This window comes from Oryctolagus cuniculus, chromosome 2 (assembly GCF_051225735.1).
Source record: "Oryctolagus cuniculus isolate XC-2025 breed Fujian yellow rabbit chromosome 2, ASM5122573v1, whole genome shotgun sequence".
Lineage (NCBI taxonomy): Eukaryota > Metazoa > Chordata > Mammalia > Lagomorpha > Leporidae > Oryctolagus > Oryctolagus cuniculus.
In genome coordinates, this window is record NC_142868.1 from 21664238 (window position 1) to 21676801 (window position 12564).

At 39.2% G+C, this 12564-nt stretch overlaps 1 protein-coding gene across 8 annotated transcripts in view; it reads left to right on the forward strand.

Moving 5' to 3' along the window:
* TBC1D19 (TBC1 domain family member 19) overlaps positions 1 to 12564 on the forward strand; it is a 177439-nt gene that overhangs the window by 39406 nt on the left and 125469 nt on the right. For 2 of the 8 annotated variants that reach the window (XR_016229834.1, XM_051842268.3), the window contains exons 2-3: positions 8145 to 8217; positions 9171 to 9216. The exons of 2 other annotated variants lie outside the window; for them this stretch is intronic. Coding sequence is in view for 1 of the 6 variants with exons in the window: in XM_051842268.3 (XP_051698228.1) it covers positions 8145 to 8217; positions 9171 to 9216 (119 nt within the window). In the remaining 5 variants the exon portion in view is untranslated. Of the gene's footprint in view, positions 1 to 8144; positions 8218 to 8623; positions 8692 to 9170; positions 9217 to 12564 lie in introns of those variants that run through there. 4 more of the 8 variants (XR_016229835.1, XM_051842295.3, XM_089327030.1 and 1 more) reach the window with 3 other exon arrangements.

Genomic DNA, 12564 nt, shown 5'->3' on the forward strand with positions numbered 1-12564 from the left:
GCCTCTCTGTAACTCTGCCTTGAAATAAACACATACACACAGACATAGATATATGTATATATATACATATATACACACACACACACATATATTTGGTGTATATATGTCATGTATTTAATATATACAGATTTAGGAAGACAGTGATACTTTCCGCTCTACCCTCACTCCTACCCATGTTTCCACCCTTCTTCCTCCTACCTCACCTATTTCCATTATTATTTTTTACAAAAGTTTATTTTTAGTTAACTTTATAATCATAAGATTAATTCTAAAACTAAGTAAAGATTTCAACAAATAGTATGAAGGATAAAAAAACACTGTTCCTCAACAGTCAAGACAAGGGCTGTTCAAAATGATTGCATCTTAATGTCGAATTCACTCCCGTAGATTACTTTTTAGGTACTGTATTAGGTACCACAGATCAGAGAAAACATATGGTATTTGTTTTTTGGGGACTGGCTTATTTCACTAAGTATAATAGTTTACAGTTGCATCATTTTTTGCAAATGACAGGATTTCATTTTTTTATGCTGTGTGGTATTCCACAGTGTATATTGCCATAATTTTTTAAATCCATTTATCAGTTGGTGGACATCTAGGTTGGTTCCATATCTTAGCTATTGTGAATTTCTTCTCTTGAAAAATGCCTGTTCAAGTCCTTTGCCCATTTCTTAACTGGATTTTTTTGTTGTTGTTTCTTGAGCTCTTTAAGGATTCTGGATATTAATCCTTTACCAGTTGAATAGTTTGCAAATATTTTATCCAATTCTATTGGTTGCCTCTTTGCTGAGTGTTCCTTTTGCAGTGCAGAAGCTTCTCAGCTTGATGTAATCCCATTTGTCAATTTCGGTTTTGATTACCTATGCTTCTGGAATCTTTTCCAAGAAGTGTTTGACTATGTCAATGTCTTGCCGAGTTTTCCCAATGTTCTCCTGTAATATTTTGATAGAATCAAGTCATATATTTAGGTCCTTGATCGATTTTGAATGGATTTTTGTGTAAGGTGTAAGGGAAGGGTCTTGTTTCATACTTCTTCATGTGGAGACCTAATTTTTCCCAGCACCATTTGTTGAAGAGATCGTCCTTGCTCCAGGAATTGATTTTTTTAAACTTTTATTAAATGAATATAAATTTCCAAAGTACAGCTTATGGATTACAATGGCTTTTTCCTCCCCATAACTTCCCTCCCATCCACAACCCTTCCCTCTCCCGCTCCCTCTCCCTTTCCATTCACATCAAGATTCATTTTTAATTCTCTTATATATAGAAGATCAATTTAGCATATATTAAGTAAAGATTTAACAGTTTGCACCCACACAGAAACACAAAGTATAAAATACTGTTTGAGTACTACTTATAGCATTAATTCACAATGTACAACACATTAAGGACAGAGATCCTACATGAGGAGTAAGTGCACAGTGACTCCTGTTTTTGACTTAACAAATTGACACTCTTGTTTATGGCGTCAGTAATCTCCCTAGGCTCTTGTCATGAGTTGCCAAGGCTATGGAAGCCTTTTGAGTTTGCCGACTCTGATCTTACTTAGACAAGGTCATAGTGAGAGTGGAAGTTCTCTCCTCCCTTCAGAGAAAGGTACCTCTTTCTTTGATGGCCTGTTCTTTCTACTGGGATCTCACTCACAGAGATCTTTCATTTAGGTCCTCGTTTTTTTTTTTCAAGAGTATCTTGGCTTTCCATGCCTAAAATACTCTCATGGGCTCTTCAGCCAAACCAGAATGCCTTAAGGGCTGATTCTGAGGCCAGAGTGCTGTTTAGGGCATCTGTCATTCTATGAGTCTGCTGTGTATCCCACTTCCCATGCAGGAATTGATTTTAATTCCTTTGTCAAAGATCAGTTGTGGGGCTGGCATTGTGGCAAGGCAAGTCAAAGCCCCAGCCTGCAGCACCTGTGTCCCATATGGGCACTGGTTCAAATCCCGGCTACTTCACTTCTGATCCAGCTCCCTGCTAATGCACCTAGGAAAGCAGTGGAAAACAGCGGAAAGCAGCAGAAGATGGCCCCAGCCCTTAGGCTCCTGCAACCATGTGGGAGACTCAGAAGAAGCTCCTGGCTCCTGCCTTCGGATTGGCCCAGCTCTGTCCATTGCAGCCATTTGGGGAATGAACCAGTGGATGGAAGACCTCTCTCTCTCTCTCTCTCTCTCTCTCTCTCTCTCTGTCTCTACCTCTCTTTGTAACTCTATCTTTCAAATAAATAAAAAAAATCTTAATAAAAAAAGACCAGTGGTTGGTAGTTTCATGGATTGATTTCTTGAGTTTCTTTTCTGTTCCATTGGACTACACGTCTGTTTTTGTGCCAAGACCAGGCTGTTTTGATTGTAACTGTTCTGTTGTACATCTTGAAATCTGGTATTGTGATGCCTCTGGTTTTGTTTTTGTTGTATAAAATTGGTTTAGCTATTCAGGATCTCTTGTGTTTCCATATGAATTTAGCATCATGTTTTTCTAGATCTGGCCATTTCAGCCTTGTGGAATGAAGTAGTGGATCGAAGACCACTATCTCTGCCTCTGCCTTTGCCTCACCCTTTATGTAACTCTTTCAAATAAATAAATAAATGTTTAAAAAAAGGAAAACTGGGTTAGAGTTCCTAAGTTAGAGTTTCTAAACCACTTGGGGAGTGGAATCAGACTTTAAATGTTTACTTGACAATTGAAAAACTATAGTCCCTCCTGACTCTGCTATTCTGTGATTCTCTGGGCATAGATTGATGAAGAGAAGCCCAGGACTCACACCGTGGAACTGTGGTTGGTGGAGAGGATGGGGCCTCATTGGAGGGAATTGAAGCATCCTTGGAACCCTTCGTGTAGGGTTTCCCATGCCCTGTTTTGTACTTCGTGAAGTGTGTAGCCTCAACTTATCTCCCAGCTTCTTTGGTTCAGCTGCTAACACAACCATTTTGCTTTTCCAGTTTTCTTTATTTACCAAGATTATAAATTTAAGATGGCAAGTGCCCAGTGCTTTGGATTAACAGTGTTATATTTGGAATAGAAAGACACTACGGGGTGTGTGTGTGTGTGTGTGTGTGTGTGTGTGTGTGTTGGTGGGGAAATGTGTTTTTAGGAGTGCAGAAGTGTAGAAGTTGTCTATTAAAAATCAAGATACAAAGCTGGCGCCGTGGCTCAAAAGGCTAATCCTCCGCCTTGCGGCACCAGCACACTGGGTTCTAGTCCCGGTTGGGGCACCGGATTCTGTCCCGGTTGCCCCTCTTCCAGGCCAGCTCTCTGCTGTGGCCCAGGAGTGCAGTGGAGGATGGCCCAAGTCCTTGGGCCCTGCACCCCATGGGAGACCAGGAGAAGCACCTGGCTCCTGCCTTCGGATCAGCGCGGTGTGCCTGCCGCAGTGCGCCAGCCGCGGCGGCCATTGGAGGGTGAACCAATGGCAAAAGGAAGACCTTTCTCTCTGTCTGTCTCTCTCCCACTGTCCACTCTGCCTGTAAAAAAAAAAATAAAAGAAAAATCAAGATACATAAATTAGTGAAGGAAGTATGTAGGGATGTAACTGTGTACTGTATATTCCTTTGCTTGGTTATATAGTTAGGTTATTCTTCAACAGCTCTTAGATTGCACTAGAGGCATTTTGTTTAAAAGAGAGCTTAATATTCATATTAGATATTTTACAAACCTCTACATCTAGCCCTCCACAGCCCCCACCCTCAGCAATCTTATATAGATATTTATTCCCTTGCCATCTGGGTACATCATGTGTTTTATAACCCAACTTTAATTATATTGAACGTTACAGCCACAGTCTAAACATAACTTTGAAACTTTACTGTTTGAGCCTCACGATAACTTAGTTTGGGTATCATTTTCTCTATTAAATAAAAAAACACAAGCTGTAGAGATGTTAAAAGTGTTAGCAAAGCTAGTAAATAAGGCTGAGATGATTCCAGATCCCTTGATGCTAAATCCTACTTTTATTTATTCCCATGTAGTTTTCCAACTGATGTGATATAGCAAGGATTCTAAAAGTTCTGTTTACCTAGAAATATTTCATTGAAAAATTGTATTCAGAAACAATCCTCTCTCAAATATATTAAGTATCAAATGCTTTCCACATAATCTACTACTTTGGTTCCGAATTATATTGTTTCTGGGTAGATCCAACAAAAAAATCTTTTTTATCTTTATGTGTTTGGGATAGTTTACAAATGTGTAATAGGTGAGGAGAAATTACATGGTCTTTAAAAATTTTTGGAGTTTGTATATAAGAGTGGGAATAAGAGAGGGAGATGTACAATTTGGGACATGCTCAATCAGACTTGCCCCAAATGGTGGAGTTAGAATCATGCCAGGGGATCCCAGTACAATCCCATCAAGGTGGCATGTACCCAAGCCATCTCACTAGTCCAAGTGATCAATTTCAGTTCACAATTGATCACACTGATAGGTCTAAGAGTCAAAGGGATCACACAAACAAGTCTAGTGTCTGCTAATACTAGCTGATAGAATCAAAAAGGGAGAGAACAATCCATCATGGGAAGCGGGATACACAGTAAACTCATAGAACAGCAGATGTCCTAAATAGCACTCTGGCCTCAGAATCAGCCCTTAAGGCATGCGGATCTGGCTGAAGAGCCCATGAGAGTATTTTAGGCATGGAAAGCCAAGACACTCTGGAAAAAAAAAAAGACCTAAATTAAAGGTCTCTGCGAGTGAGATCCCAGTGGAAAGAATGGGGCCATCAAAGGAGGAGGTACCTTTCTCTGAAGGGAGGAGAGAACTTCCACTTTGACTATGACCCTGTTGGAATAAGATCGAAGTCGGCAAACTCAAAAGGCATCCATAGCTTTGGTAACTCATGACTAGAGCCTAGGGAGATTACTGACACCATAAACAAGAGCGTGAAATTGTTAAGTCAACAACAGGAGTCACTGTGTACTTACTTCTCATGTGGGATCTGTCCTTAGTGTGTTGTCCAATGTGAAGTAATGCTGTAACTAGTACTGAAACAGTATTTTACACTTTGTGTTTCTGTGTGGGTGCAAACTGATGAAATCTTTACTTAATATATACTGAATTGATCTTCTGTATATAAAGAGAATTAAAAATGAATCTTGATGTGAATGGAATGGGAGAGGGAGCAGGAGATGGGAAGGGTGTGAGTGGGAGGGAAATTATGGGGGGGGAAAGCCATTGTAATCCATTAACTGTACTTTGAAAATTTATATTTACTAAATAAAAAATTAAAAAAAAAATTTTGGAGTTTGTGCATGTTTGATCAGTGAGTATACTACTGCAGCGGGTATGCCATGCTTCCTGTTGGCCAGGCAAAGCACAGTGCACCTGCTTAACATGGCCACATCATGGTACATTGCTGAGATGGATGACAAGTGAGCCAGTGACACGTCATTTGATAATCACATCATGTTATGCACCGTTTTAGCAATTATAAATATCAGAGGCTCTTTGTCTAATATTTTTTGTACTTGTGGTAAACAATTTTTGGGCTTATCTCCAAAATAGAATTTCTAACTACTTCTCTTTTGGTTTTCTGCTTTGGTTTAATTTGGGAGTGTGCTGAGATTTCCAGGAAGGCTATTAAAAATGCAAACACTTATCCATGGAAATCAGGATTTTTCTCTGTGCTGAGCGAACAAAGAAAAATACATAAATAAATTAGTTACTGAGGCTCTATCAGAATAAAATTGTATCTTTTTAATATTGGCCATAACACTAGTCCATGAGAAAAGGTCCTCACTGAATAGCAATATCACTCTCAGTGTGTTTTGTATGGTAGAATTCCTAACTAGATTCAGTTTTCATTGCAAGAAGGTTGTATTAACTCATGTTTGACAATCACTGTGATTTACCATGTTGTCCTCTTGTCACTGTATTGTGTTTTAATTCTAAAATTTCTGAAGATTTTTATAATTAGGGTATCAGTGAAGTTTGTTTGGCTTTGATATAAAAAGCATTTCTAGGAGGTTTTAATAAAAGAAATTTTAAAATATTGAAAATTTTAGAAAAATTAGTAATTTTCTCTTGCAGTTCAGCGTGTTTCTTGTCCTTTGTGTGTCATGTACGTTGACAGCTGGATGAAGAGGTTTCCTGAGACTCAGGTGTCATCCCTGTTGCACTGTTACAGGCAGCAGAGTGTTCTTTGGTTGAGAAGCACAGAATGTTTGGCTCCTTTGTGATGTTAATAGCTGTTTCTGTTCAGTGCCTACAATTAGTCATTCATTGGGGGCTGCAAAATTGTGATATTATAATTTACTGTTTTGGTACCCATTAGTAATATAGTTTCTTTAGGAAAGACAAAATAAGTGTCCATCCCTTTATTTACCAGTTTTCCAGGTAATGAGTTAGATTCCTGTCATCCTTACTTTTTATTACTTTCTGTGCATTTTCTCCTCCATGTGACTGGTCTGGAAAGGAGCTCTGCTGGGTCAGTATCAAGACTTAGCAGATGCTCGAGTGCTGTAGTCTCCGCATATCACATCTTCCTTCCCATACTCAGTTAAGCAAAACCCCTGCCCATTCTCCCCCTTAGTTAGACTTTGGCTCCTCATGTGGTATTTTTTTTTAAAGATTTATTTATTTATTTTAAAGAGTTACACTGAGGGCCGGCGCCGTGGCTCAATAGGCTAATCCTCCACCTTGCGGCGCCGGCACACCGGGTTCTAGTCCCGGTTGGGGCGCCGGATTCTGTCCCGGTTGCCCCTCTTCCAGGCCAGCTCTCTGCTATGGCCAGGGAGTGCAGTGGAGGATGGCCCAGGTGCTTGGGCCCTGCACCCCATGGGAGACCAGGAAAAGCACCTGGCTCCTGGCTCCTGCCAGGATCAGCGCGGTGCGCCGGCTGCAGCGGCGGCCATTGGAGGGTGAACCAGCGGCAAAAGGAAGACCTTTCTCTCTCTGTCTCTCTCTCTCACTGTCCACTCTGCCTGTCAAAAAAAAAAAAAAAAAGAGTTACACTGAGAGAAAAGGAGAGGCAGAGAGAGAGAGGTCTTCCATCTGCTGGTTCACTCCCCAATTGGCTGCAGTGGCCAGAGCTGCGCCGATCCGAAGCCAGGAGCCAGGAGCTTCTTCCAAGTCTTCCACCTGGTGTAGGGGCCCAAGGACATGGGCCATCTTCTACTGCTTTCCCAGGCCATAGCAGAAAGCTAGATTGGAAGTGGAGCAACCAGGTCTCGAACTGGTGCCCATATGGGATGCCAGCACCACAGGTGGCGGCTTTGCCCTCTATGCCACAGTGCTGGCCCTCCTCCTTATGTGTTACAATGCGTATTTGCTGACTATTGGACATTCTCTTGTTTTCACATACATCAGATACTGTATTGCTTCCTCCTGCTTCTACTTGTGCTAGTGCTAATACCATACAGTTCTGTAGCTGTTGGTTGGTCACCAGTTGTTTATATTTTGGATTTGTGGGGGATATCTTACCACTGAGTTATCTTGTAAATATTTTCCATGAGATTTTGGTTTTGCTCTCTAGTTGTTCAGTCTTTTTTAACGTGCAAATCAGAGATTAAAAGAAAAGGACTCTTGGCTGGCGCCGCGGCTCACTAGGCTAATCCTCTGCCTTGCGGCGCCGGCACACTGGGTTCTAGTCCCGGTCGGGGCGCCAGATTCTGTCCCGGTTGCCCCTCTTCCAGGCCAGCTCTCTGCTGTGGCCAGGGAAGTGCAGTGGAGGATGGCCCAGGTGCTTGGGCCCTGCACCCCATGGGAGACCAGGAGAAGCACCTGGCTCCTGCCATCGGATCAGTGCGGTGCGCTGGCCGCAGCGTGCCGGCCACGGCAGCCATTGGAGGGTGAACCAACGGCAAAAAGGAAGACCTTTCTCTCTGTCTCTCTCTCTCACTGTCCACTCTGCCTGTCAAAAAATAAAATAAAAAAAAAGATGTTAAGTATTCATAAACTACTAGCTTTTGTATTTTGAGTACCCTTCAGTGTACTATCAGAGATCCTCTATCTTAAGAGTAGATGAGAAATTCTTCTCTTTTATGTACTATTCCAGATAATTCTAATAAGGTTCTCTGTCCTGGAAGAGAATTTTTTTTAAATAATATATGCATTTGGACACTCCTTTTTAAAAATTTTGTGTTAAATATCAACCCAAATTATTTGCTTTTGACCTCTGTCTTTTCCTTTGTTCTTTTCTTTCTTTTTTTTTTTATTAGGCTAGTCTTCAGAGACCTGAGATTAAGCTTGAATCACTAAAAGAGGATATTAAGGAATTCTTTAAAATAACAGGTTTGTAATTTTTTCTAATCCTTTTGGCTAAAATAAGGAAATCTTTTATTTATTCTTAATCCTTTAAAGCAAAATAATATTTTATCCCAACCTTTCAGTTTCTTATTCAGAATTGTAAAAACTGTAGCAGAATATGTTTCTGTTTGAGGAGAATTGGAACTGTCAGACATCTCAATGAAATGGGGAAAAATTCAGGAACAATATAGCAGTGATTGATCTGCATTAGTTAGTTTTAAATACTGTTTACCTTCCTGCTCAAAATACAACTTGAAGTATTGAGTATCTCCTGATTTATGTAAGTTTTCTTTTTAATTTTTCTTTTGGCTCTTTTTCTTCCACAATTATTTTTCTACCTCTTTTCTGTGCTTTCAAAGAAAACAAAAAGAAAATCCTAATTTTTTTGTAGAACAAGAAGAGTGGTTCCCTATTCCAACTTCTGCACATGGGAACCGAGGCGTTAAGTGGTTTGCCCAGGTAAATTCAAGTAGTTAACCGCTGAGCTAACTAGTCTGACTGATGGTAACTCAATAGTCTGCTTCTGTTGTCAGGACCCTGACTAGTTCTTTGTAACTAATTTCTTGTGATCTGTCCTTGTCAGATAACTGTTTCTTGCCCTTCCCTTGGCATGTTCCTCATAGCATGAATGGTGCAGCATCCAAAGATTTTTATATTCGTTGATCACTTTAATAGCGGAAGAGGGAAATGTTCCTTCCAATTTGAGAAGATGGCACAATAGTTTTGCTTTAAAAATAATATCAATTGATGTTTTTGCTATTCAGTGTTAGCCAAGGGATATGGTATGGGTGTAGGAAATAATTCGATAATAACACTTTACACAGTGATTGGTGAATGACAAGTTTCTTTCACCAATGAAGATGATGCCAAAGTGTTAGTAATATACATTTTGATGTATGTTTGTTAGAAAAACTAATGGTCATATTTCTTTTAAATAGGTTGGGAGAAGAAACTTCAGAATGCGGTTTATAGTGAACTGAGTGTGTGAGTTTTCCCCACATATTTTGAGATACTGTTTTGTTTAGCTATACTTACTTTGTAAAGGATATAATCAATATTGCTATGTTGTCATGGTATGGGAGCCCAAAGAGGCTTGCACATAATATTCCTTCATTCCAAAGATGCCATTTGAAAGTCTGATTGGGAGAGACATGGGTTTCTTCTGCTCATTGGAATAACTTAGGCCGGCCAGTTGGTTGGTAAATCAGAAAGCAATCCGCTTGCCTGGCAGAATTAAATAGCCGTCAAAATTGGTTCATGGTCACAACCACCTGACATGCTCCCCGGTGTTCTACAACGCTGTCAGTTAATGACGCTAGCCCCGCTGTACTCCGCTCACCTTTGCCGTCCCCATCAGATTCTGAAAAAGACGTTTATTCCCCTAGGGAGGGCTGGTATGGGTTGGGTGGCAGCAGGGAACTGGGGAAATCCTATCCCATAGGCCAGCCATCAGCAAGGAATGCTCTTTCTTGCAGGGGAAGGGCAGTCTTTAGGAATCTCCCCCACATAATTATAGTCAGTCTGATACAATTAAAAATTGCTACAGTCCTGGCTATATTAATAATAGATGGGTTTTTTCTCATCAAAAAATTTATATCAACTATTCACTCATCCAGTACAATTAGGGAATAAGATATTTGTCTTAAGTCAATATTTCAGATAACAGAAGCTTATTAACATTATCTTTATTTTCTATATTTATAAGAGGACCATTTGAAACCTTTATTTTTTTTTGCAAAATAGATACTATTATTAAAACATCAGTGGTTTTGTTTAATCTAGAATCTAGGTATATCAACTATTTTTTAAATTTGCCATTACAAAAAATATAGATCCAGAATATTGGTATTTGTAGTTTATTCAACATTCTCAAATTCTATTATTCTTTGATTATTTACTTAGTACCTACCTATACCAGTACTGTGCTAAGTACTGGGGAGATGTAAACAGAAATTTTGCCCTTATGGAGTTCATAGACTGAGTTCTTTGGTTTTTGTTTTGTTTTGTTTTTACTCCTTTCTCTGTCCCTATCATTCTCTAGAATTCTAACTCCCCCCATTTAACTTACCCCTTCAAATCTGCTGATTATTGGGAAATGAGATAACTCTGCTTACCATATATTATGATACAATTTAGGTATGCATTTTAAAAATTAGTATCTTTTTATTGATTATCCCTATCTTCCCGGTGGGTTTTTGAATTCTTAAATAACATCAGATATAAGTGCTATTTATTAATTGAAGTTGACTGTAATGATATCTTTGATAGTGCTAGGTATCAAGGGAAGAGATGTTTATCATGAGGAGTAAGGTTTAAAATTATAATATGTAGTAGAGATACCTCTTGTATAATTCCCAATTTTGGATTTGCAAACTGAACACATGTAACTTAGATTACTATTTTTGTGATCTAATGCATTTCTGAATATTGTTCTGTGACTGACTCTTGACCACATGCGCTGTGTTTCATTATTATATCTTCAGTATATCATAGATCTTTAAATACAATTTTGGGGGGAATAATTTGTTGGGATTATTAAAGTTCACTAATACCACCTTTCTTCCTCACTAGGGTTCTCAACAAATTGAGAAATGAGATAAAGCAGAAAGGCAAACTGCAGATCAAAATGACATTACACTACTGATAAAGACTAAGTAGGACATAGATTAGTGATTGAGAGGCATGTGTTATGGCACAGTGGTTAATTAAGCTGTTGCTGGAAACGTCCACATCCTTATCTGAGTGCCATGCTGGTTTCAGTCCCAGTTCCTCCACTTTCTACTGAGCTTCCCGATAATGTACCTGGGAAGGCATTATATGATGGCCCACGGGCTTGGGTTCCTCCTGCCCGTGTGTGAGAGTTCCTTGCTCCTAGCTTCAACCTGGTGCAACTCCGGCTGTTGATGGCATTTAGAGAATGAACAAAGGTGGAAGAGGTCTGTCTGTCTGTCTCTCTCTCTCTTTAATTCTCTCTCTATGACTCTACCTTTCAAATAAATAAATAACCCTTTAAAAAAAAATAAGAGCAAAATGAGCCCCTTAACTGAACTCTTGAATTACTTTTGGATCTGTGTAAACATAGATCCAATAGTATTGGATCTGGGTAAACATATTGAATTTATTCTTCCCAAATTTAAAAGTTGAACAAACATTAAACCCTTCTGTGGTAAGGTAAGAAAAGCCCTGGAGAGAAGCAAAAACTGTTCTAGTAAATGCAGCTCTTACTACGTGGAAGGACACACTGGAAATGGGAAAGGAGTGTTCCTCCTAAGGTAAATTGAAAAGGTAAAAGTTGACTTAGCATATTCTGTTGCTTTTTTCATTGGAAGCAACCGTTAGATAGATGACTGAAGAAAGCACAAAATAGGCCTCTTCATTAGGTAATATTAAATAATTGGAGCTAAACACTTCCCCTCCCATATACGTTCCTTATTGAAGTGTGGAACACATGAGCTCACCAGAGCAAACTTGAAAATAGTTACTTCGTTTTATTTTAGTTAGCATTTCAAAGAATCCAGATTCTTGTTTAACAAATATAATAGGAAAAAAACCAACCTGTATTCTGTTATTTACATTAGGTTTATAACTGTAACCCAGGTTAGCCCTTCCCACTTTAGGTCATACACTTTAATTATTTTTTTCCATTGATTTTTAAATGGTTACAGATTTATATTGTATTAATAGCTAATCAATTACTTTAGTGATAATTTACATCGTTTAAATATTTATTTTGTGCCAGGTACTGTGCTAATCACTTTTTTATGCATTGACTTATTTAATATAATTTTGTAACAACCCCATGAGTAGAATTTTTATTGTCTCTACCCTAATGACCCAATGCAGTCTGTTCACTTCCCAAAGGACCCACTTCCAAACCTCGTAACTGGACTAAGTTTCTACCCTCTTAGTAACATTAACCTATGACTTTTGGGGTTTAAAGTCCCACATGAGTTCAAGGGCCAAATCATATTCAGACAGTAGCCCCCAAGGCATGTTAAACACTGGAGGTACAATCACCAGTGAGTAAGGGAGACATCATTCCTGGCTAATAGTCAAAGTTGTAGGTAGGTCAAAAATAGTCAGGAAGCAAAAGAAACTGCTTAGGAACCTGATAGATGAATTCCAACAAGGGAAAGTGGTTTCCAGAAATAGGTAACTGTGAGTGAGTGGAAAATATAAGAAGTATTTACAGTGCCTTGGGGGACAAGCAGAAGCCAGAGTCAAGGGTACTGTGAGGTTTCTGGGCATTATTCCTACCTGTCAGCTCTTACCTGTTTATATTACTAATGTACACCCTAGGAAGGCAGAAATTTTGGCTGTTTTGTTCACTCT